Source organism: Barbatula barbatula (genome assembly GCF_947034865.1).
Source record: "Barbatula barbatula genome assembly, chromosome: 20".
NCBI classification, from domain to species: domain Eukaryota; kingdom Metazoa; phylum Chordata; class Actinopteri; order Cypriniformes; family Nemacheilidae; genus Barbatula; species Barbatula barbatula.
In genome coordinates, this window is record NC_136783.1 from 15,663,802 (window position 1) to 15,691,601 (window position 27,800).

General features: G+C 42.5%; 1 protein-coding gene across 2 annotated transcripts in view; it reads right to left on the bottom strand.

Moving 5' to 3' along the window:
- igsf21a (immunoglobin superfamily, member 21a) overlaps window positions 1-27,800 on the bottom strand; it is a 173,396-nt gene that overhangs the window by 97,101 nt on the left and 48,495 nt on the right. For both annotated transcript variants that reach the window (XM_079482708.1, XM_079482709.1), the window contains exon 2: window positions 3,241-3,353. In XM_079482708.1, coding sequence (XP_079338834.1) covers window positions 3,241-3,353 — 113 coding nt within the window. The remainder of the gene's footprint in view (window positions 1-3,240; window positions 3,354-27,800) is intronic.

A 27,800-nucleotide genomic window follows, 5' to 3' on the forward strand; every position in this document is an offset into this window, starting at 1 on the left:
AAACACAGACATCACTATGTCCGGTATCTTTTAGCTCCAGGACCACTCCATCTATCAGTTTCAAACGATCTCCAAATCCACATGGGCGTGTCTCATGCTTTTCCGGGAGAATTGTCCAATAAGGGACTAAGAAAATTTGTTACGAAGTGTATCGAGCACAGGAATACTACCTCATACGTCCAACTGGTTTTTTGACAAGTTGACTGTTTCAAGCATGAAAAGACGTTTAACATTGTAAATAATTCAGAATGCATGAAACCCTGTTGCACGGCCGGTTTAACACTTATTTTGGGAGGGGAACTATCGTTTATGTCAAAACTTTGAATGCTGTCTTGACAAAACCTTGACATTTCAATCTTGAAGTTATAAAGTTTGAACGTTTTACAAACAGATTAATAGCTCTGTTTAAATGGCTTTCATTTTAAATTCCAGGATAGAATAATAGGCTTTATTTATATCCGCTAATGTCATTACCTGTTGATTAAATTCTAAATAAATTCCACTTCCTTTCTTACCAAATCAAATTCCAGTTTAGCTTCTGGTTGGGTATGGATCAGGGGTGGTTCTAGGGTGAGTGGATATCCAGGGGTTAGCCCAGAGACATCCACATATGCTTTCGAATATACATTTCGTGTCAAAAAACTCTATCAAGGTATAATGAGTAAGAGAGGTTTAATCTGGTGAGACCATAGGCAATCCAGAGTGGCATTCAACAAGCATTCGTGCGGAAACCCAGTGTTAGCAGCCGTCACCGTGTTGTCGCCCGTCGGGACGGGACTGAGGGTATCTCTTTATTAGAATGACATAATCAGTACAAGCACAATGTGAGATGAACTGCCAGCCGTTTCATCGAGGAAAATTCTCCATGGGCCTTCTCTGGATTACAAACTCTCACCCAGCTCCAATGGGCTTCAAAGTGAATTCCAGATCTTTTTTTAGCTTTACCCATACCACGATATCAAGGCATCAGAGATTTGTCCGTAATATGAAGAAAGCCACAGTAGTAAAAATGTCCCAATATGTTAACATATGTTAATTTTAGCCATATTGGAATATGCAATGTCTCATTCTCATGCATTTGTCTTTGCATTATATTACCACATATATTTATATTAAAAGAACATCATAGTATGAAAGAAATGTGAGAACAAAATCTTTGGGACCACACCAACATCCATGACCGTTTAGAACATATTACATGAACCTGTTGACACATTGTCACACTTCACGAGCAATTGAAGAGAAGTGCATCGTTTTTTTACTTTTTAGTTATTGGTCTCCATCATCACAAGATTCTAAAGCATGAATAGATAAGCATATTTTATTCATCGCATTTTGTAGGGGAAAAAAAGCATCTTACACTCAAAAACCGATTTGTTTTTGTCATGGAACTAAAGCAGCTATTAAGACAGAAACGAATCCTCCAATCAGGTAACAAGCCTCAATTTGTTGGCATAAGTGCTTTTTGGCAGTGCTGGTTAAGGAGGCACTCAACAGCAATATCTGTAGTAGCCGAGAAAGCTCCTCACTCGTACAGAGACTCTCCAACATTCGAAGAAGAAGACGGACACTGGTGTGCATAACAAAATCCTCAAATAGACCCAGTCAAGATAACAGCGTCCCGGTAATGAACAACCCACAGCTGCAAACCTCTATTCAAACAGCCTCTGTGTCACACGCCAAAGCTTGTGATTAGATATGGTGAATCCCAAAGGTGGAAATCAACCCGCGTTGTGTCCACACAGAAGGGAAAATTGAGAAGTAGACAGTTAAGTCAAATAAAAGCCAGAGATTAAAGAAACTTTGGCAGTCAAGCGCAGATAATTGATTTATAATGTATTAGGTCCAGTAATGATCAGCAGTCATAGGAGACAGAGGGTTGGTTCCTATTACCACCTTGCGGTTTTGATCAGACGCCAATAGTTGATGTTGACAGCTACGCCCGCAGAGGCCCTTCCCTTAAATTGCGGCTGTCAATGTGCAAATAGACATTTCTTCTTAGCCCCTAAGCCAATTGGAAGGGCCATGCCTTGCATCCATTCATTATCACGCCAACGTGCCCTGCTGCAAAAAGCGCCTGTGCTTTTGCTTCTTTTAAGAAGCGCTGTAAAAAAAGATTTCAAACGTTATGTTGAGTGCTAAACAAGCAGACATTAAATATATATGTATTCCACAAACTTCAAGCAATGTCTACCATCATGAGACTAAAATACACTCCTAACCTTTATCCATCCACGAAAACACCAAACGTTAACCTTCATCTGCAGAATAAACCGCCAAACGTACGAAGAAGAGACCTCTTACAAACAAACAAGCCTTCCGGAACTCGCTCTGATTCAGGGGGACTGTCTGCCTGTTCACTATGATGTATGAGTCAATGGCTAATATGTAAAGTGCTATTAATCTCTTTTTGTTCAGTCTGGAAAGGTCAGCATTTGCAAAGACAAGTCTGCAGACAGTAGATGTGTCGCATTTGGAACAAAAGGTTGAACCAAAGGCAGCGTTTCGCTCTTAAACAGATATGGCCTCAACCATCTGTCAGTACATCAGTACATGATTAGATCACAGCCTCAGATCTTAACAGCAGTGGAACTGTGATATTTGACTTCATACAACGGTTAGATGCGCTTCTTGAATCTGATTGGACGAAACAATGCGAACAGGACTGGGGAACTTTACTATTTTGCATCAATCTGCTACAGTAACTGTTGATACTATAGCACCATCAGACAAGATAGACAAGATACAGTCATTAAATTAAACCGAGCAATGTATTTTTATGCAGATATAATTCAAATACTGCATGGCTTCTATCATCATACACAGTTAAATGAAACGTTTCAACAAGTAAATTATCACCACATCACATGCTTAAAATGTCAACATCTTTAATTCAAGCAGTGCAACATGCCGTTTCATTACCATTCCAGAAACCAATCACCTGAGCGGTGAGCTCAGTAGATAGGGTTTGTTTTCAATATGGGGGACTTTGCTTGTCATTAATAATTAAGAAATCATAACCTCAATATCTGATATGATATCGAGCTGATATTAAGGGCTTAACCTCACAGAACAAAATAATATGGCGGGTTACATTTCATAAATAATGAATCAGCCCAAGACCATGTGGCTTAGGCTTTATGGATCCAATAATGCGTTCAATCCAACTACAATAAGATTAAACACAAACAGAAAAGGAATACACAATATCAGCACACGCATATAAAAAAGGTTACTCACCTTGTACCAAACGATCTCTCGCAATCTTCCATCCGTCTTAAAGTTGCACTTTAAAGTCACTGTCTCCCCCACAACAACAGGAAGCAATGGCTCTATTGTTACGGTCAAATATCCTGCAGAGGCAAAATGAGACATTTACATTTTAGCCATTTGGCAGACGCTTTTATCCAAAGCGACTTGCATAGCATTATCCTATACATTTTACATAGGTATCTGCAATCGCCTGGGATCGAACCCACAACCGTGCGTTGTTAACGCAAAGCTCTTACCACTTAGAGCATTAATACAACCATGTTTCCAGACATTTGGAAAGAGGTAAAGTGCCAAAGTGTGGTAGTTTAGCTACAGGCTGAAGGCCCAACATATACTGTATCAAAAGTCCAATGTGTAGCTGCTGCAGTGCTTTGAAAGGGAGAATGGAGGGGGAGAGTTAGCCGTTGCAATTTGCAAACTCACCTCTAGATGCAGCTACATTTAATACACTGGACCTTTACAAAAAAGGAAATACTCATTCATATTGTCCTTACTAATGGCACAATTTACTGGAAATAAACAATGTTTATTAATTACCGAAGTTATCCGCCTACTTAAAAAACTGCTAGGAAAATGCAACTACCACTTTGAAATGAATAAACCATGTTTGTTTTGATGAATCCGAAGTCTACAAAACATAACTCACACAAGTCAAGCTCTATGATCTCGCATACAACAATTATTGCAGCACAGCAAGTATTTATCATCATATCACTTTTATTTTCAACATCTGAAATGTGACGAGCACCACAGTGAAAATAATTTCATATTAAACTTTGTGGAGTTTATTTGCCCTGTGAAATAGGAAGTAAACGTAATGTTATTTATGTGTATGTGCATGTAATATAATTTATGTCTCTGAAATCCAAATCTTTTGTCTTGGGGGCAAAGAACATGCAGTTGAGTAAGAATGAATTGCGCCCCCTTTTGGCTCTCTTTACTTGCATGCACTGTCTGCATTGTTTTAGTGTCCAATTCGCTTACAAAATAGCATCCAAAAATGCTCAATGCAATTTATTCAGAGCAATTTCTGATCTTGCAAGCTGGTTCTTGGGTGTTGGTACCTAAATTATCATCTGTTTACAATTCATTAGATTAGCAACATGTACTATAGTGACTTACCTGTTTGCTACTGTCAACTAGAGTCTTGTTAATTAAAAAACACTTTCAAATTGAATAATTTGTTATTTAGTCTGCTCCAGTGAAGCACAATATACAAGTAAACAAGACTAAACAAAAATGCTACAAAAAGGGATCTAGAGTAACTAAATACCTCAAGTTATTTAGTGTTTCCTGTCAAATTTAATTCACAATGTTTTAGCAGGGCCATATTCTCAAGCTTACATCTTCCTACCAGAACGCAGCACACACATAGACACGCACATACACAGTGAAAGAACGTTCTTTTGCTTCATTAATTACACTTAAGCCATGGACACTTTCCCATCTGTTTGATTTAGTCTCCAAGTCAGGTTGGCTATGGCCACCCCACAAATACACCGACGCGTAAGCTGACTCCCATTAGCCATAACAGACAACAAACCGTAGCACACAAACAGGCAGTGACTTCATATAAATGCTTTAGATGACCTACATTTCATCACAACACGGTTTGGATTTTCACAAATACATTGGATTTGGTGAAAATTGGATTTCTTCCAGCATGCACTGCCATCTTGCATTTATATTCTAATGAAGTTTATGACAAATTTCATTTAGTTACAATCATATTTTCTTCGCAAACAAATGACACTCGAACTGAATGCCTCATTCACAAATGCAGATCTCTGGATAATTCCTGATCAACAAAGTACCCTGAGCTCCTGTTTCATCAAGCTAACGAGTCTTATTACAAAGTTGATCACATTTCCGACACACTAAAAAGCTCATTTATCAAAACGTTGAGATGCAGACACTGATGACAAATGGAAGAGATCCTGCCTCTTAAGGATAAAGATGGGAATGTCCTGCTCGAGTGAGCACTCTCTCTATCTGCCTAGCAGGTGGCCTGGATTCTACTGACTGCACAGTCTATCCATCTAACTAGTCAATACTGCTCTTACCACAGACAGCGAAAGAGAAGCCAGACAGTTTTGGGAGAACATCAATGAGCGAGAACTTTATTCGCTTACTTATTTTGCGATATTGTTCCGAATGCATTCCACCCCCATTAAAGCAAACGGCAACTGTGGATGTTTCATGTTCTCCTGTAACACCACTTCACAAGGAGATATTCAATCTTACATCCCAATGCATGCTGGGAAATTAAAGCACCACGTAGTGGGGGACAAATTAAAATAAAACTCCTTAGCACTCCCTGCCAATCTGCTCATTTACCTTAAGAGATAAAATGTTTAATTGAAGACTATAGACTAGAGCAGATTTATTGAGTTTTGATGAGAAATTAGAAACATGGGGTTTTAAAGCTCCTTGGGGTAGTTTCTCATTACCATGAGAATGAAATAGATCTATAACACACAAATCTGTATTCAATGCAACCTGACATGTACAGCTCTAACATGCTGTTTCAGAGTAAAATATCATCATTCCATTACATTTACATTTGTGTAGCACACTCAAGCATAGGTGTTGCTATGGTTTAAGCAGTACAATGTGGTGCAGGCAGAGGCAAGGTCATGGGCTTATCCCTCAGAGAACACATATAGTTTAAAAGACGCATAGATGCACTTTAAGTCACATTGAATAAAATCATCTGTCCAATGCATAACCATACATGCACAGTAAATGTAAAGTTTCAGCACCACGGACAGTTGCCCACATAATTCATTCCCTCACCAAGCTTTCAGACCAATGCACATCGCTTCTTCAATCTATTCAATGCTTTTAAGCATGTCTCAATGAATTTCACATTGTGCCCAAAGCAGCCATTGTTGTCAAGTGCTATCGAGAGTGAGAACATGTGCGTCACTGTCAAATCCTTACGCTTCAGAACATTCTTAAGAGCGTCATATCACGCCACAGTCCAATTGTGTTTTTCAATGACGTGTCCATCTAGAGGTCTTAATTAGCTCTTGCCAGCAAAACAGCTCAATGCATTCGCGTTATCTCTGTGTCAACCTGACAGAATTGACTTGGCAATTCTTTACATTTATCTCAGTGGAAGACAGACTGGCTCGCTCCAAAACTCGAGGGAAATAAGGGCAGGAGGATAAGAACAAATTCCTGCAGATTTGCGACCTCACTTAGTTTCAAAATTCCCAAACTGTGATGGAGGCTGAACCCTAGCAAATCACTTTCTCCTAAACTTTGCTGGGCCTTTGGCTTCTTAAAATTGAATCATTTTCTTGGGCCCCAAAGCAGGCTGGAGTCCGGACTGCTGGAAAGGAACTGTATGAATACAGCTAAAATGGAACATTTGAGGGCTCTATTTTAAATGTGCTAATGAGAACCAAAATGGCTAGAATTGTGTCTTAAAATTCCCAAAGCATAATTTAACATCGCAACTTTGTTATCTGTGAAAAGTTCAGTACGTCTGGTAAACCAAAGTCAAAAAAGGTCCTGCAAATTTCTTCACTGCGACAATTTAAACAAGCTTTTACTTTGTTGCAGAATAAGTGGCGATTCGAGCCTTGTGAAACTAATATAAAGAGCAGAACTGCACCTCCGAATCGCTTTATTTTTGACAAAATGACCCCATATGAATAAGCCGAGAGTACACATTTGGGGCTTTACTAAAAAACATTAAAAACTACTAACTATAAAGTCCTTAAAGTTGAGCATTGTGCTGCCCATTCATAATCTTATGATGTACACTAGCCTGATTTGACACAATGGAGTGGTCTGCCAATTCTATTCTAGCCACACCTCGACGTGCTGGTTAAAGAATCTTAATTTAATCATCACGCTCGAGGGATCTTTATGCCGGAAGAGATTTGAATGGATAAGCCTCAAGAGCTACAGGTCATTAAAAGGAGCCGAAGCGCTCGCATAAAATCCCTTCCACTTAGCACTCATTCGGTACGTCTATAAAAAGCGTTGAAAGGCTACATCTGGTGAAATTAGTGCGAGAAAAGAACATGTTCATCTGTGGAATTTTTTAAATGTCAAATGATGTAAGGTAAGAATAAGCAACATAAAAACTTTGAAAATCAGCACTTATATAAAGGACAACAGATTGGAACGTTTTAATCACAATGACAATATACATAATAAATCTTTTTTTTGTCAAAATCAACTTGGGCCTGTCATTAATCACTGAATAGTGCTCGTTCATGAATATATTCTACACTTGTTAGCACCTTAATCATTTCCTTGCAGGTCAACATTTTAACCACTTAAAACAGTGCTCACAGAATGAATTAAACATTGTAAATGAGAATCACTGATGCTAAAAGCACAAGAAAAATCACTTTCTCCCTTTTTTCCTGTATTGTTAATTGCATTTCTTTTGAATTTTAAATATGACATGGTTTAAAAGAAGTACTTAGTTTGCTTCTGTATTCGCTCTTTAGTGAGCGGTTATGCATGCCTTTGTGTTTGCATGCTAAATATGGGTGAAAAAGGGTATGAGCAGGACAGTGTGATATTGCGTGTGACTTACTGATATGGAAAGAGCTGTGAGCAGTGGATTTTAAAACAGCTTATTACATGGACTCTGCACACGGGCCAGAGCGGTACATATTTCTACACTTTCAACTAATGTCCAAGCCAGAGTGACTACTACAGTAAATGTTCCCCTATTCATAAACCTCTAGCAGAAATAACACCCAGCAAAACAAAATCTTAAATGTGTCATGTGGCGCGAATACGTGTTTTTCTGTGTCTTTGGTGTGTTATAAGTTGCCCATGCATGTATTAGACACGTAAAATTTAAAAAATTAAAGTGTTTGAACAAAAGATGCGTTCTATCTAAAAGCGAATGCTCACCTAGACCTGCCTGAAACGCCTTGTGTAACCACACCCCCACAAAACTACGTCAGTTTGTGGTATGATTTGACTAAGACCGCCCAAATCTATACGCAAGTAAGGTGGAATAACTGTCAGTACAATTGCTTTGAAACCTGATGTTCCAAATATGGTAGGAGACGTTGCATTTCCTTCACACGCTTGCAGTTTTTGACCAAACCAATCACTGCGTACAGGTTAACTGGCCAATCATAGCATACCTCCCTTTTCAGAATGATGAGTTTAGAAAAAAAAGCATGAGGCAGGGAAAAGAGGAGATACAAACCTACGTGTACATGTACGGTATGTGAAAAATACAGCCTTTTTTAACTATAAATTGTGTATACACATTGAATTACATCTAAAACAAATGATAATATTCGTTTTTACCGTGTCATGTGACCCTTTGATGATGAATCTGCCACAACAGTACATTCACCACATTGGAAAGTATTTTGAGGGACCCACAAATTTTCCAACACCGTGCCCGTGGGAGATGGGTCAGGCTCGGGTAAACTCCGAAGCTGGCGCTAACCCTAGCTTAAGGAAAGACCACGGCTGGATTGCCCAATTACATGGAGTGATGAGGACGGGGTCGGCCTATAACTTCACTTCGCTATTGACGTAACCGCTAACAACACGGCAGTTCAATTTCTACTTGGCTGCTACATGTTACATCATGCGCGTCAGCCTACGACTTAACTGTAATTTAATCAACCTCAAAACGCCATCCAGCAGAAACACCATCAGTCATTCCTGAGCCAGAGACTGAGTCACGAATTTTCCTCAATATGATTTGTGTTCGTATTTGCCACGGTCATGTAAAGTAATAATCCGGGCCCATTACAAGTTGAACTCAATCTTTTTTGGTTGTGCATACTGTACATGGCAATAAGCAATGCCTATATGAACATTGCCTGACCTTATTGACTTTAATTGTAAATATACTGTAACCACTGTGAAATATCTAACTATTCAATATAAAAATGTTGGTTCACCCTCATGTCATTCCAAAACTGTATGACTTTCTTTCTTCTGCAGAACACAAAAGAAGATATTTTAAAGAATGTTGGTAATTATTCCTGTCACATACCTGTAACATCTCTCAAACCATGTTCACATCATCAGAGAGGTTATACTGTACCATCACACCTGCTTTGCAGGAGATTGGAAATCAGCTCTAACACACTCGACTCCTCCCGTATCCCTTCACATCTGGGTCTTCCCAATGCTCACAGAGCATCAATCCTTCTGATGTCAACAAACTGTAAATAGCCCTAACCAGCAAAACTCACATCAGATAACTGTCTGCTGCCAATCTGAGAGCGTGTTCCCATGGGCTCCGGCGTTCCGCTTGTCAATGTGAATTTGAGGGACAGATACAATAATCAAAGTGTAAATAAAACAAACCAGCGGAAATGTAATCAGCTGTTGATGGTCACAACCATGAACGCTTTCAGAGTGCCGGTAATGTTCTAAATGTTGTAAAAAAAATCTGAATAGATGAATCACACCAAAACATATTTGAAGGTTTGTCATTTTTGTGGCTCTTAAGGCAATGCTCGAATATTAAAAAAAAATTCATATAGCTGCTGTCCTTCTGAAACCTTATATCTCCAAAATCATAAATCATTGTTATTAATCACCCTTTATGATTGTCACTGGGTTTAGCAAATTTCTAACTAATACAAAGTATAGAATAGTGCTTGTCAACTTTGACAGCCCAGTATTAAATAATTTAAAAAAGGAAAGTGTTTTTTTCTATTTACTGAAAAATATTGAATTTGGACATCCAAGGCTTCGGAAGGACAGCGACGATGTGTTATTATCAACACAATTTTAATGCTTATAATTTGAGTATCACGGTTATTGACAATACCAGTATATTGTGACACCCCTAGTTTTGAGTTCTCAAAGTTAAAGTTTATTTTTATAAAACTACATTCAGCAGGCCGAGTAACTGAATGACCACACCGAGAGAGACCAAGACAGTGTCATTTTAGAAGCTATTATTAGGGTGCCAGGCCCAGTAACAGGTAGCCAGAAAATACTATTACAATATAAACCCAGCACAGCTGGACTACTACACCTGCTCATGTGTTGAATCTAAATCCTCTGAACAAGCCTCCGGTATATACCATCACTCCAGCGTGCTGCAGCATACTGTAGTATTGATCCTCCCAGTAGCATAAGCCGGCGCCGAAAGGAAACCAGACAGACCTGTTTATAGCCTTCGAGCTCTCCATCTGCTCCAAACCTTCCACCGCAACTTGGGTCGGAGTTTTTGCCAGGCCGGATATTGCTGCTAAATGTCAGCAAGACATCTCCTCTGTGCACCTAACATTTATAAATGCAGTTCTTTTATCGCCTGGCATGTCAGTGTTAAAATTGTGCCTTAAATGTCTGGAGGGATGGAGCTCGGTTCTGCTACGTTTCATGAAAAACGCATCACCAGCATTAAGTTTACAAATTAAAAAATACACATACTGCTTAAGGACAGCTTCAGCAAGTCGTTGACATCTGAAGACATGTCTAGCACAGCGTTCTGCGTGCAGCAAAACGCTGATCGTACGAGCGGTAAAATTATTCTGAAATGAACCGGAACCGAGTTGAGTAATTTAAAAAGTTAAGCAGGGAGTCGAGGCCAGTGAATGTCACAGTAATTGGCTGGTATTAACCGGTTGTAAAAGCAAGCGAGTCCTCTGCGCATCTTAATCCATCAGTCTCACCATTAAAATAACATCTAATGAGAGTTTGCAAAGCGCCCTTTCTGCCATTTATTACAGTAATCCGCTAAAGGCACAACAAGAAATCTAAACACAACTGGAGAGGTGGACCGGGCCGCTTTGCACTATGGGTAATTCTTAGGTGTGATTAATAGTAATGGCTTTCCTAGCATCAATGGCAAAACTAATGTCTTTAGGAGGAGACGAATGGCTGACTTTGTGTTCTACAAGCGTTCTTTTCCGCTACATCATAAGTGGGATAAACAGCTCCTGATTTGTGGTGCCATAGACATTTTGAAGTACTTTCAGGGTACCTCACAGGAAAAAAGGGGTGGAACGAAGCAACTCTGCTGTTTCTCAGGGGGAAAGAGGAGATGAAATGTGTGTTTATGCTGAGGAAGCATCTCTTAACAACAAAGCCTTGAGAAACATTTCGCATGGCCACATGGCCCTTTAAGCTCAGACATGTTGTTCTAAAGAAGATTTAGAGACGTTCCTCGCTGAGTGTGTTTTAGAAGGAACCAAGACTGCAGTCGAATTCAAGAAATACTGTTGGTTTGAGATAGAACCGGTTGAGATAGAACCGGTTGAGATAAAATTGGCTGAGATAGAATCGGTTGATAAAAAGATAAAGAGAGATAATATTTACACATAGAAATAAAACAATGTTTTGGAAATTTGGAAAAAATATAAACTGTCTAAAATAATGATATTGCAAAACGATACATTTGTGAAAGAAAAAACAATCCGCATGTTCAGCAGCTTTTTCAATCGAAATATAGATTGAGCCATTTTACATACATGAGCCTCTTTACATTATTCAAGAATAGGAGATAATTGTTCTCGCTCTGCAATTCAAACCCTAGAAAAGGAGCAGCTGATACTGTAAATATTTCTTGATTGCCTCTTGTTCTGTTGCTGGTTTGGCAAGAACAAGGAAAGAGCTTAAAAGAAACTTTACAAACACACACCTTCCGGCACAAGGACACGACCAGCAAATGAGCTTCTAATTGCTCTACGAGTTACTTTGGTAAAGTTTTTGGAGAGAATTGTTTTTTTTTCTCTTATTGGGTAATAATGGGTATTTTTCTACAATGATTCAAGAGACTAGCAATTATACATAGCCACTAAACTTAATTAAGTGATTATAGTCGCTCAACAAATGCAATTCTCTTTAATCAAGATTGTTGATAATGATAACCACCATCTCTGTGGTTCTTGGCAATAACGAAAAATTCAAGACCAATATTTACAGTTTTTCAGGTCATTACTCATTAAAACGACTTGATCAAATCAATGATTGACGCTACAGGTCAAGGCAGATGATGTACTAGCATCTCGATTGCATTAAATGCAGTGCTGCACTGTAGATTCTAACTCAAGCTGTTCTTCACATGAAAGAGTTTAACTAACAAACAAATCCAAGCATCATTTTTAAATCTATGAGATTTCAGACACCCACACAATCTACATTTATTACTGCACTTCAGACTGAACAGTTCTGTTTAACAACCAATTACAGAGCCAGAACAAAAATGTGCAATCAACCCAAGCTTATTTTAGATTCTATTTAAATGTTGTTCTACTTAAATTGTGTCTAAGATAATTTCACATGCTGGGCGGTATAACCAAAAATTTATATAATAGTTTTTTACCGGTTTCCCGGTACATATTCTTTAAACCCAATTTTCTACGCATTGAGAGAAGAAATACTGCAGTTGATTGACTTAAAAGGCTTTTTTAAACTGTCATCGTGACAGTATGCCTTAAAATACCTGCAAAGTTTAGACTTCTTTAACAACTGAATAGCATGTAAAGGTAACTTGCAGACATACTATTTTAGCAAATAAATAGAGAACAGGGCTCGAAAGTAGCTTTTTTCCTTGGTAGCACTTGTCCTCTCAACTTCAAGAGTTACCCTGAAAATGAATTGGGACCAGGATCTGTCTGAGTAGTAACCATTTAAACATGCATATGATGTCTGTTGTGTTTTACTTTCCTAAGAGTCATTTTCAAAACATGATTTTTCATTTAAGTGTGAGGAACTACATAATGTGGGTGTTAAGTCAGTAAAGCCACATACAAGTATCATAAACATAGTTTATTATGCATTTCAAGTATTCTGGAGCCATATAGTAATGTTGGCTCACAATCTTAAATACAAATTAACGCATAAAAAAATCCCAATGGTTCTCAATTCTATTACCAACCTAGTAGTTTCAAATCTGTTCAAATCTTTGGCAGCCCCACCAGCCAGTTACAACACCTTAGCGTCCATGTTTCCAGAAAATCTCATGTTTGACAAAAACTGGCAACCTGCGGCCTTAGCAGCAACGATGTGGCCGATGGTTCAGACCTCTGCTGAACAGGCTTCATTTAAGAGTTTAATATGAAGTGAGAGGGAACCGTGCGCATTACAAGCGGATTTGTGAATGATGAACGCTTAAAAAGATGATCTGCCTCCTGGAGCTGGGACTGAGTTTATCACGAAGTTGCTAAGAGATGATGCATGTTCAATCAAAATGATTTACTGTTTAATGACACGTTCGAGCACAGAAAGCGTTGGGCTTTGGGATGCATGACACATCCGTAATCTACCTCCTGCCCATGCAGCACAGAATAGACAGCAATCAGGAGCCTGTATCAGCTGCTTCTAGACTCAAGGGTTTTAATTGCTCTGGGATGTCGACATTATCTCTCATAGTCTGGCAATTGGAGTGTTGAGTCTGATGAAAGGGGGTGTGTGTGGCCGAGTGTGACCAGATGATCTGGTACAGACTTTCCAGAGACAGCTGGTCGGAAGAGGTTTATGTGGAATGTGCAATGAAGATATACTTTTTAAATTCTTTAGTCATTAATGTGCCACTGCACAGAAAAAAACGTCAGAAAATGCTGTATTCTGTTGTTTTAAACAAACTTGATTCTAAAACACTGATGTACCCACAAATACGTCCCATGATGCTTTGCACTAATTAAAGTATGGGTGCTACTTTGGGAAAACCGCAGATAATCAGCAATAATGAAAATGCAAGCAATAATGAACATGAAAATCAGGCAAACACAGACTCTACTGTAAAACAAGATTATTCTGCCTTTGTCGTGAAAAATAGATGAAAACATAAATAATTGGTCACAAATTACCGATAGCACACATGCGCAAGCACAGTTACTTGTGTAAATACTGTACTGCCTATTGTTTGGATTTATAATAGGGAAGACTGGGACAAGTTGTCACACTATTTTACTTTACACATTCTGAGCACTACTTCTTGATTTTTCCATATATATTTTAAGCTGTGAAAAGATGTACAAATGTGTCCACACGTTCCTGAAGAAATCACGTTTTTGTATTCTGGGTTGCAATGTTAAAAATGCCCATAAAAACCTGGACTAGCAGTAAGGGTACTGTATGTTTTCCTATTTACCATTCATCATTTAGCAGACACTTTTCAAGGCGACTTAGCAATGCTGAAGAATTCAAACATAAGTGATAAATCACATGGACTCACTCAAAAGTATAAGCAGTGCCGCAGTACCAAAAACAATACGGCGAAACAGCAGAGAAAGAGTGCACCTTACAATCTTACGGTACTTTAAATAATAAAGGATAGAAGCTTTGAAGGCTAATTCACACTAAGTTTGTGGCATCAGTGTAAACTGTTGCTGTTTTTGGATGTTGGTGTTTGTTGGATCAGAGTGAATTATGTGTGATGAATGTGATAATAAAGCGATTGTGTTCACAGTGTAGCTCATGTCCAAAATCGGCGGATTGCATACTTTATAGTACGTGAAACAATTAGTATGTATAATGAGGAAACATTAGTATGAAAAAGATTTGGCGTGAAATACCAGGATGGTCTACTGGTTCCGCCGAGATTTCTCAATGGATGAACACAATTTGTTGTTGGAGTTTCTCACATTTAACAATAGCTCAGTATATTATCATTTTACTCAGGCTATAAAATATAGTTGATATTTTTATTCACAATACAGAACCATAGCCAACAACACTCAGATAAGAAAATGGTTCTTTTCTAAAAAAAAAGACTTGTTCTTTCTATCTTTATCTTTCTCCCGCATTCTGTCTCCCTTACATAATCCCTAAATCCAGCTGTCTTTCTGTTTTTGTTGTAAGTCACAGGCAGGCAGGATTCGGCGCCTGTATTCATAGTCAGCCAAACAGCGCATTGTAAACATGCCGTAATACTTAGACAACAATTCTACTGCTGTTCCAGGTTCTTCCTTTTTTATTCCCCACATAATGCAAGTTGAACGTAAATATAGTTCTTGGCTGCGCCAAGGTCCAAAAAGAGGGGTAGTCAGCATGTTCATGTGCTGTTAATTTAGAGTTAGTAGGCGCAAGTGACATGTGAGGAGTATTGCCTCATATATTTATTCACGAGTTCGCCCTCGCTAATAAACAGCTCCTTGTTGGGATAGATGGTAAAGCATGGGAATGAAGGTTATGCGTATTTGGCGTGTTGTGCAGGGAGTGGGCTCCGAGCCCGCCGGATCTATCCGAACCCGGAGCACTCTACCCTGCTCAGAGCAAGTGCTCCGGGCTCGGAACCGGCTCGAGCCCAGAACACACCCCCCCGGGGGTCCTGCGGGACTTTAGAAAAATGAGAGGAGCTGGGGTGGAGGAGGGATGCTTATCTGACAAGATGCAACAGGTAAGATTGTTTGTCTATTTATGATAGAGCTTGCAGGAGCTGATAGGGTAGATACGGTGATTGCTGATGGTGAACCAGCCTAGATCATTAAGTAGAGATTACGTGCTCGGCTGATAGGTGATTGCTGATGGTGAACCAGCCTAGATAATTAAGTAGAGATAGCGTGCTCGGCTGATAGGTGATTACTGCTGATGGAACATCGGGCTGATTTATATGCTTAGGTTCCTCCCGAACTTTGTTAATAAAACATCATTTCACGAGTTCGCCCTCGCTAATAAACAGCTCCTTGTTGGGATAGATGGTAAAGCATGGGAATGAAGGTTATGCGTATTTGGCGTGTTGTGCAGGGAGTGGGCTCCGAGCCCGCCGGATCTATCCGAACCCGGAGCACTCTACCCTGCTCAGAGCAAGTGCTCCGGGCTCGGAACCGGCTCGAGCCCAGAACACACCCCCCAAATGCAAATAAAGCTGGACAACCGCCGAAGTACACATACACCCCCCCCAAAAATGCCATGCTGTGCGTTACGGAGGTACAACCTGAAATTTAATAAACGAAAGGATGAGGGCCTGTTAGGGCTATCGCTGCTGCGATACTGGCCTCATGGCTAGTAGTGTCTGCTGCTACAGAGCTTTGTTGGAAGCTCGGGCCCCTGCGGGGGCAGTTGCTGCTGTGATACTAACCTCATTGCTAGTAGTGTCTGCTGCTAAAGAGCGCTTGTTGGAAGCTCGGGCCCCTGCGGGGGCAGTTGCTGCTGTGATACTAACCTCATTTCTAGTAGTGTCTGCTGCTACAGAGCACTTGTTGGAAGCTCGGGCCCCTGCGGGGGCAGTTGCTGCTGTGATACAAACCTCATTGCTAGTAGTGTCTGCTGCTACAGAGCACTTGTTGGAAGCTCGGGCCCCTGCGGGGGCAGTTGCTGCTGTGATACTAACCTCATTGCTAGTAGTGTCTGCTGCTACAGAGCACTTGTTGAAAGCTCGGGCCCCTGCGGGGGCGGTCGACCCTTGTGCGACCAATGCGCTTGCGTGACCAATGCACGAGTGTGACTGGGAACCCTTGTGCGACCAATGCGCGTTGCGTGACCAATGCACGAGTGTGACCCTTGTGCGACCAATGCGCGTTTCGTGACCAATGCACGAGTGTGACCCTTGTGCGACCAATGCGCGTTGCGTGACCAATGCACGAGTGTGACCCTTGTGCGACCAATGCGCGTTTCGTGACCAATGCACGAGTGTGACCCTTGTGCGACCAATGCGCGTTTCGTGACCAATGCACGAGTGTGACCCTTGTGCGACCAATGCGCGTTTCGTGACCAATGCACGAGTGTGACCCTTGTGCGACCAATGCGCGTTTCGTGACCAATGCACGAGTGTGACCCTTGTGCGACCAATGCGCGTTTCGTGACCAATGCACGAGTGTGACCCTTGTGCGACCAATGCGCGTTTCGTGACCAATGCACGAGTGTGACCCTTGTGCGACCAATGCGCGTTGCGTGACCAATGCACGAGTGTGACCCTTGTGCGACCAATGCGCGTTTCGTGACCAATGCACGAGTGTGACCCTTGTGCGACCAATGCGCGTTGCGTGACCAATGCACGAGTGTGACCCTTGTGCGACCAATGCGCGTTTCGTGACCAATGCACGAGTGTGACCCTTGTGCGACCAATGCGCGTTGCGTGACCAATGCACGAGTGCTGCGGGGGCGGTCGCTGCTGCGATACTGGCTTCATTGCTGGTGGTGCCTGCTGCTACAGACCACTTGTTGGAAGCTCGGGCCCCTGCGGGGGCGGTCGCTGCTGCGATACTGGCTTCATTGCTGGTGGTGCCTGCTGCTACAGAGCACTTGTTGGAAGCTCGGGCCCCTGCGGGGGCGGTCGCTGCTGCGATACTGGCTTCATTGCTGGTGGTGCCTGCTGCTACAGAACACTTGTTGGAAGCTCGGGCCCCTGCGGGGGCGGTCGCTGCTGCGATACTGGCTTCATTGCTGGTGGTTCCTGCTGCTACAGAACACTTGTTGGAAGCTCGGGCCCCTGCGGGGGCGGTCGCTGCTGCGATACTGGCTTCATTGCTGGTGGTGCCTGCTGCTACAGAGCACTTGTTGGAAGCTCGGGCCCCTGCGGGGGCGGTCGCTGCTGCGATACTGGCTTCATTGCTGGTGGTGCCTGCTGCTACAGAACACTTGTTGGAAGCTCGGGCCCCTGCGGGGGCGGTCGCTGCTGCGATACTGGCTTCATTGCTGGTGGTGCCTGCTGCTACAGAGCACTTGTTGGAAGCTCGGGCCCCTGCGGGGGCGGTCGCTGCTGCGATACTGGCTTCATTGATGGTGGTGCCTGCTGCTACAGAGCACTTGTTGGAAGCTCGGGCCCCTGCGGGGGCGGTCGCTGCTGCGATACTGGCTTCATTGCTGGTGGTGCCTGCTGCTACAGAACACTTGTTGGAAGCTCGGGCCCCTGCGGGGGCGGTCGCTGCTGCGATACTGGCTTCATTGCTGGTGGTTCCTGCTGCTACAGACCACTTGTTGGAAGCTCGGGCCCCTGCGGGGGCGGTCGCTGCTGCGATACTGGCTTCATTGCTGGTGGTTCCTGCTGCTACAGACCACTTGTTGGAAGCTCGGGCCCCTGCGGGGGCGGTCGCTGCTGCGATACTGGCTTCATTGCTGGTGGTGCCTACTGCTACGGAGCACTTGTTGGAGGCTAGGACCCCTGCGGGGCCGGTTGGGCGAGTGGTGCAGTCTTCGAGACTTTGAGAACAACGTCGTGAGATGGAAGCGCTGGCTGCCTTGTTAACAAACTGTATTGTGGTGCCGCCTTCAGCAAAGAAGACTGGCTCAGCCGAGCCCCAGATGTGAGAACCATCTCCTCCGAAGGTGTTCCCGGGTGTCAAAGCTGGACAACTGGTAACTTGTGAATGCGACGCCTGCTTGAGTCGATTGGTCCGAAGGTGATGCGATCTTCAAGGAATCATGAGTCAAAGTGGCTGAGGTTTGAACTAACATCCGAGACTATCAGATGATACGGGCAAGGAGTGTTTGCTGGGCTTCCCTGAGGAGCGACAAGTCTGTCCGGATGTAGCTTCTAAAAGCCTCTGATGACCAACGGCCTAGGGCTTGGATCTGCGGCTGGGATAGGCCCTTTTGGGCGGCTGTGGTAGCTGCGCCTATGCGGAAGGAGTGACCGGAAAAGTTGTCTGCTGGGATGCCAGATTGGAGCAGGACGGCTTTGAGGTGCTTCTGAAACCAGAAGCGTGAGGCCGGGCGATTAGAGTCGTCGACGAAGAGGGGATCCGATAAGGCCGCTGACCGGGGTTGTCTGTAGCGAAGGTAGGCTAGGAGGGTTCGATATGGCTGAATCGGTGAATTGATGTTGAACACGTAGACGAAATGACCTCTCCTGGTCTGGTCAGTCTTACTTTGCTTAATCGAGTAAGAAATCGTCTCCGAATCCAGCACCTGGAGGTCATTCATGGTGGGGTGAACTGAAGGGTCGAATTTGGATGTGGTGGTGATCTCTGAGCATCGTAGAAAGCCGAAGAACGCCAATGTGAACATGGCGTCAAGTGTGCGGGCAACATGTGTGGAGTTATATCCCTTGCGGAGGGTGGAGATGCATTTGGTGAGAATCTCCAAGGTAATGGGCCTCCTAGCGTCCTGACGGGCGGGTTGGGATCTTCGTATGCCTTGGATAACCATTGATGTTTGGGAGCTTGCTATGGCCGGTGACGGGGAGTTGAAAATCAATTTATGGAAGAACTGGAGTCCGCTGAGGTAACCTCTGATGGAGCTGGCCTGAAGGTTTTTTGCGGTGTTGAGAAATGAGATGTATGAGGTAATTGTGAGGAGAGAAAATTCTGGGAAGGGAATGCTGAAAGCCTGGTGAAATGATCTGAAGCTTCTCCACGCCGTGAGGTATGATTGCAGGGTCCTGGGGGAAACTGCCTTAGTTATGGAATTGAGAGAGGCATCGAGAAGCGTTTGCAGTGGGTGATTCACTGGAAGATCAACTCCGGATAAGGTTGTACAGGAATAGGCCTGGGGTCCGCTTCGAGCGCCAGCAGCCTGGACTTCTGCCAAAATCTGCGCTCTGATGTTGCTGGAGACTGGTGGAGGTTCCATCACATGCACGTGTGGAGGCGCTGGCATCGCAGCGGCTGTGGCCAATGAAAACGTGGGGCGTGCCTGTTGAAGAGAGAGAATGGCAGTCGTTTGCGCGTTGTGCGGCGACAAGCTCGTGCTAGCGTTGGCAGCGGCGCCGGAGATATGAGGCCCAGGGACTGAGGCCTGTGACTCTAACGGAGGCAGCCTCACCCCAGAAATCAATTCCGGCGCCGCGGGCCAAGATCCAGGGGCGGGAAAAGCGAATCTAATGGCGGCCGCTTGTGCGTCTAACAGAGATAGGCTCGGGGTAGCGGTGGTAGCGGTGTCAAGGAATTGTGGTACGGAGACCAGCGCTTGTGTCCCCAGCGGAGGCAGCCTCGCACTGGGGAGCCAAGAGCCCGGGGCGGGCAAGGCGAATCTAATGGCGTCCGCTTGTGCATCTAACGGAGACATGCTCGCGCTAGCGGCGGAAGCGAAGAACTGCGGTCCGGAGACCAGCGCTTGTGTCCCCAGCGGAGGCAGGCTCGCACTGGGGAGCCAAGAGCCCGGGGCGGGCAAGGCGAATCTAATGTCGGGCGTTTGTATGTGTAACGGAGACAAGCTTGCGCTAGCGACGGCGCCAAAGAATAGTGGTCCAGAGACCAGCGGTTGTATTCCCACCGGAGGCAGCCTCACGCCTGAGACGTATGGGTGAGCCAGGGCTCCTGAGAGTTGCCGGCCAGCCTGTACGGGGCGGTCATCTACAGTCGCTGTGCTGTCCCACGCGTTGAGCTGATATGCCGCGGGCTGCCGGAGGTGCTCGATCGGGATATCCGTGGCTTCTAGCATGACCTGAACGCTTCCAAGACTTGCCGAAGGCTTGCTGCGTCGGCTCGAGTGAGGAAGGCCTAGCCGAGCCGCGGAGGTAGATTGCCCGTGCCTGGAATAGACGGGACCCCGAGCCGAGCCTGGCTCGTTATTGACAGCCGATCGTGCCAACCTCATCGAGGGGACGTCAGCCTGGGACGACACGTAAAGGGTGTAGAGCTCTAGTTTCGACATCCGCCTGCTGAATGGGACGTCCGCGTTGGCAAGGGCCAGACGAAGGCTCTGGATCGTCCACTTGCTGCATGCAGATATCTTGGGGAGCGCAGAGGCGTATGATGACGCCGGTGAATGAGGTGGAGATCGTGCCGGTGGGAGCGATGACGAACCCTTCCTCTTAGATGCACGCCGCTCAGAGCGGCGGGGATGGCGGCCCCGCGGCGAAGCTTGGAAATAGTCCGTATAATCCGACCCTGAGCTGGAAAGCTGGGGTGCGCATGATGGCACCGAAGGATCTGGAACGTTTGCTACTTTAGAGACCACGGGAGACTCTGACATAGTGGCGAAACTTGACGATGCTTATCTGACAAGATGCAACAGGTAAGATTGTTTGTCTATTTATGATAGAGCTTGCAGGAGCTGATAGGGTAGATACGGTGATTGCTGATGGTGAACCAGCCTAGATCATTAAGTAGAGATTACGTGCTCGGCTGATAGGTGATTGCTGATGGTGAACCAGCCTAGATAATTAAGTAGAGATAGCGTGCTCGGCTGATAGGTGATTACTGCTGATGGAACATCGGGCTGATTTATATGCTTAGGTTCCTCCCGAACTTTGTTAATAAAACATCATTTATGACATATGGAATGTTCACAAACTATATTCTAAAAAGTCATATTCAATTTTAAATCCAGCCTATTTTTCTGAAAGCCCATCGGCACACCAACCAGATATGTTAACGAGATAACATTTAACCTATCTTAAATCTGGCCTTGAGCTCTCATCAAGTATGCATGGTCATGAGTCATGACTTCAGCTGAAATGAGGACTGCAGGATATTAAACAGCTGTATTGGGCCATATTGGCACTGTGTTTATCATGCAAATGCAGATTTTACATGTAGTTCAAACAATAAAAAACACTTCACAAAAATATAGAACAATTCAACAATAGAGTTGTTTACATCTTAGTGTACTTGATTATGAGATGTTACATTATGTTCTGCTTGGTTTATTTTCATGACAATACAGTCAATCGGAGGCAGGGTCAATCACAATTCTACATTTGTACATTCTTTGAAGAATTAGACAAATCTCAAAGCTCAGGATAAAAGCTCCAGAGATTTGATGGTGCAAAGGCATTTATGAAATGTTGATGCATTTATGACATTTCTGCATTACATTTTTAGAGTTCCCATCTGTGAGAGATGACATTTGCATGTTTATCATGCATGCAGCCTACACAGTGAATATCGCTTTATAGGTTATGCAATTATGATCATATAATCGATGGAAATGAAGTAACATGTACTCTCTTTTTCCCGCAGATTGCGGTGATACAGTCCTCTAAACATCAGCTGTGATAGATCCTTAACACACATTCACACCTTGTATTCACAGAAATTAAGTCTTGTTTTTCGGTGCCAGCACACAACATAACGAAACACAAAAACTGTCTGACATCACACAAAAGTGGATGAAGCTAATAATTCAGCTAAACTACCAGTTCTTTATCATTCTTTAACCTTTATGCATAAAAGGTGCATACTAGTTATTGAAAATGTATAGTTGTTTTTCACCTGATTTTTATTCTTAAATGCGGCTTGTTTGTTCGAATATCACATACAGTTCACTTTTTCAGCCACAGGCAAACAACTGCTGTTGGAGATCTTGAAATAAGCAGAACATTATATTTTGCTGTCCAGTACGAGAAAGTAGTTACAGCCCCCCCTAATTGTTCATTAAAAATATTTAGAAGGTACTATACTGTACTAAAAGGTTGTTCTGAGATTATATTATAACTATTATATTATCTTCCAGAAAACCTTGCAATTCCAAATTTGCTGTTTTAGGAAACTGAAGAATGCTGTACTTTTTTAATGCTGGATATTTGGAGATATGGTGACTAATAATAATGCATAATGCATATAAAAATCATGAAATATAGAGATTTGGGTTCTCAGGACAGAAGCGATATATAAATAAAATCTTACAAAAGATAACATTTCAAGATCAATTTTACTTGCAAAAATAACACATTTCAAACACTATGTCGTCAACGTACCCATTACTTTTAAAAAAAAAAGCTGTTACTAAGGTTCTTCATGCTGTACAAGAACAATTTTGGGTTCTGCACAGAACTATTAAATCAAAGATTCTTTAAAGAACATTTTCTTTCTAAACTTTTATAATTTAAAGAAACATTTTCTACTACAAAGAACATTTTTTGAAACAGAATGTTGTGTTATGTTGTGTGTGAGATGTTGATGGTTCTCTATGAAACCATACAGCCAAAAATGGTACTTCTCTTTGGCACCTTTATTTTTTTGACACTCATAAGTGTTGGCTGGACAAACAAAAAAAAACGCAATCCAAATGTATTCTTCTGGTCAATGTTGTGTAATTTGGCCCAGTCGAGATATTCAAACAAACACATTACAGATCTATTTGTTCTCGCTAATGGCACACAAATCACATTTTACTTTAAATTCCAGCATTTTGACACCAACGTTTCTGCCACTTTGTAACCATAGTACAATTCTGTGAGACATATCACTTCATTCATCCCAAATGTTTTTAGCGCCGCCTGCACACTAAACTACTGCTTGCTCACATGTAGCAAATATAAATCCCATCATTTCTCTCCATTCATTTCAACCCAACCAAAAAGCACACCATACAGCTCTCATAATCACAACTGATAAAGATGAAACAGCTCTGTGGGCACCAAACACACATTTCAATCTGTTTTAATAAGGCAAACACAACCTTTCCTGACATCAGCTATACAGTATGACCGGCCTGCTAGCCTGCGTGCGAGGTCCTCGTATCGGAGAGAGGCGGTTGTTTGACTAACCTTACAGATCAATCACGATTGGATGTTCAATCGGAGAACCCAGCATTGCCGCGGGTCACGGGAGCCTATACGGCAGGAGACAGGGACGGAACGCAGAAAGGGCTGCTTCATTTTCAAGCTGGAGAGTTTCCAGCGAATGTGTGGGCATGACTAGTGGAGTCTATCTATCAAAGTCGAACACGCTGTTGTCTGTTCTCGGTTTTATGGAGTGGAGCCCTCCAGTAAGTGGTCCTTTGCATTGTCACAAATCTATTCACAGCCTCTTGTATCTGTCAAGCGTCCCTTCTTGAAATATAACGGACCCCCATCATATTACAAAGATAGAAGCAGATGAGTTAAGTGTAAACAAGTGACAGTTTGCTAAAAATACACATAAGAATGTTAAATGAGTGTCAGGTTACTGTATAAGGGCTATTCCCTGCAAATGTCAGCTTTAAGATAAAAAACATAGCTTTTACATAAAGATTTTCACCAGACCGATAGGTTAGATGTCACTATTTGGTGGTTTAAATACCCATATAAAGTTCTTAAAGCACTTTTTGTTTTTGAAGTGAAGTGAATAGTCACATCCATTACAGTCAATATTCCTCAAACATGGGCACACAATTATTTTGTTTGTACATTTAAATTCACCGAACTCCTACAAAGTACTGTATGTCATCTCAAAACATGTGTCCCTTGTTGTGACATCCATAACGTATGATTTTTCTTTTAAAACTTAGTAAAAAATAAAGAGATGATTCAATATCATAGTAATTAATATATTCTCTAAGCTAAATTCTTAGGTTTTGACTGAAAATGTCACATCCACAATGCTGGATCTCCCCGTTCTGTATAAGAGAGTGTATGTAATTGTGTGCGTGTGTCCTATTTCTCATAAATAAGGCAGAAAAGTTGGACAAAATAGATAAGATAATTAAACGAAAAATGCACCGGCCTGAAATATGCAGGCCGATGTGCTCATGTGGAATTTCCAGATTCAAATCCAAACAGTGCTCTTACAATCCCATTCCCAAATCCTTTTGTATTCATATCCTGTCCTTAAATCTATGTCTGTATCAATCAAAATAACGAAATCTCCAAATTTAATAGAAACTGCTTTTTCATAACAGAAAAGCATGGCGCTGTCCTACTGTACTATACTCATTATGTTAAAAGAATATAGGGACACCATGACACATTTGAAAAACAGAAAAATCTCTGCAGTTGGGGAAGGCAGGACATTCTGTGCCTGACGTAACCAAAGCACTAGAGCATATAATCTGCTGTCTACACCCACACGCCCAGAAAAAGATTACTGACTGCGGAGCTTTCCATTGACCTGTTAAATGACAGTGAATATGGACGAGATGAGGGATACGTCTATATGTGCTTTACTTTCCTCCTTGCAAGAAAAAATGTGAAATCCAAGCAAACTTGAGTTGTTATATTCAAAGAGATTGAAACAAAAGTTAGGAATTTTATTCAAATATGTCTTAGGCATAGACCATTACTTTCTAAAAGAAAATAACTGTAAACGTCTGTAAATTAAGTCAGATTTAATGATATATTTTGCCCATAGGAGATAACACAGTACTGTCTGGTTACGGTTAGATGGATTGTACGAGAAGCAGCCCTCTGTGATGACCTAAACTATCGTAAAAAATCATATTTAAAAAAGTTAAAATATTATTTTCAATAAAAGTAGGCAGATTTTCCCTATTAGATATGTATATTTGACTTCCTGGATAGATGAGGTGGAATGTGGGGAGTAATTCAAGATCACAGAGGAGTCGCAGTTCTGTGATGCCATATGCTGTCTGTGCAGCCTGCAAATGCTGCAAGAAGTCGAGGCCTTCATACGTAGGGGGGCCTTCGATGAAGCTATCGCCGTCAGAACAATAGCAAATCAATGTGAGAGATTCATTTTGAGTGAGAGTAAAACTGACCAATCGTTCTAAACTGGCGCTTTGTTATTGCTAACTTTAAGGCGATTTCCATCTGGGGCGTTGTTTGCAAGCAGCCTCAGATGCCGTTTATACGACTCCATTTTCCTTTAAAGATTGTAAATCATGCTATGTCATGCATTCTGACTTCAAGGCAAGGCGCATCTCGAACAAGCCTAAACACTGAACTTTCTAGACCATCAAATCAGACCATATTTGACCCTTGAAAAACCCTGCCTGTTAACCAATCGGGTTTGATCCATCCCCCCCACAAGAACACAGCAAATAGATATAAAACACAAGTGTTAAAGTGCAAATATGAAGTGGTCCATAGCCGATTATTTTACAAGCCAGAGGGACAAATTAACAGAATTATTCATCAACTGAGGTCATTGTGCAAGGTCAACTGAGAAAGTGAGTCGCACCAGTGTGACCAGTGGGAAAAATCTGTCTAGAGCCCTGATTTGCCACTGACCCTGTTTAAATCTGGTTTGCCAAACGCCCTCGTTCATTGTGGATGAACTTGATGAAATGCTAAAAGTAGTTCAAAACAACAGAAGGAAGTTTGTGATCAAGTAATTTGATCATCGAATTGGAAGTTACAGTATTTATGATTTATTAGGCCGCCATGCCTCATTTCATGCTTGTTGCTGATGTGCACAGTTGTGAAGGTTTTTGAATGTGGTCAGTCCTAAATTTACCAGAGATTATTATGCATATTTGCTTGTTATTCTACAAAACAGTGACACTTATTAGATAAATGGTACATTTACTACGGTCAGTTCCATACGTTTAGTTTACTGTACCAGTTTGCGTGCGAAGAGGGCAAAGGCTCAAACGTCACGGTTCACTACTGGATGGTTCAGTATATATATAAGAAGCAGGCTTCATATTTTTTGCATAAAGGGATCCAACATATCATGTGACGAACTATTCTAAAAGCCAGTGTCTAGTGCTAAAGGTCAGAATAATTCAATTGCTATCACCAACAGTTTTTTACGTTTCTTTCTAACCTCAATAGAATTTTTGATAGCTAGAGAAAATGTGCTCTGACCGTCGACCCGCGCCAGACAAGGTTCACCTGCTTAACAACACTTAATCTGTTTCCTATTGTCTGAATGGTGGGAAGTCCATAAAAACACACAGGAATACAGAGCGCGGGTTGGATTTAGTGTTGCCACCTGCTCAGCAAAGGACGCAGTGTCCTTGTGACACTAAATGGCGGCTGAAGTATTCCTGCCCGTGGCCTGGGCTTCCATGTCCTTGCCCCGCTCACCTTATCGCTTTCCCCCATAGCTGTGTAATCGTGCCTGAGCTCTGCAGGATAGTGGCCTCCTAAACATCCACCTGGCACATCGAGCGCCACTCTACCCCTCAATCCGGACACTGGTTGAGTCCCTAATCCCCGGGTTGGACATTATATCTAAGGGTCTGAGAGCGGACCCAGTGCCGCTCATTACTCAGGGGCCAGACAACTGGTGAGAAAGATAAAAAATGAAAGGTACGTGCCGATTTATCAATGCAGTGGCATGGATTAAAGGACTGCCAGCCACCCTGCCTGGGTTGCCAACCTTCTGCCTGCTTGCTTTGTTTCAGTGCATTTTAAACCCCCTCTGCTTCTAAAGATGTGATTCATCATTTCAATAGAATTATGCCTTAGCTCGTACGTTGAGGGAACAAAAGCGTTATTAAAGGAATAGTTCACCCAAAGATGAAAATTCTGTCGTCATTTACTCATCCTCATGTTGTTTTAAACCTGTGTGATTTTCTTTCATCCACTGAACACAAAGCGAGATCCTAAGCAGGATGTTGTGTTTTTTTAATTAAATTAAAGTGAATGGTGACCAGGGCTTTACAAAAACAGTGCATCCATGCGCTATATTCTTCTGTAACAGACTAAGAATGAACAAGATAAACGTTGTGCTAGAGCTTTCCCTTTGTGATCCACATAGCCTAAACAAACCTACTCAATGCTAATACAAATCATGACACAATTTTGGGGGTGACCCGTCCCTTTAAAACCGTGCATGGACAGCCTGCCCTTATTGATATAAATCACCTGCACCTTAGCACAACAGTGTCAAAAGAGAAACTGGATTGTTTTAATCTCTCTTTTTATAGCTCAACCTTAACGATCAAATGAAGGGCACAGGAGCGAGCCGCAAACTAAATAACAGCATTTATTTTTATTTTTTCATGCGAAAGCCCACTCACGCACATACTAATCCGGGTGGCCTCGGTGCCCTCTTTCCCTTGAACAAAATAAGCCCGCTTGGACTTCCTCACTGTATGATTGCCCAGAGACAGTGGCCTTTTTTAAAATG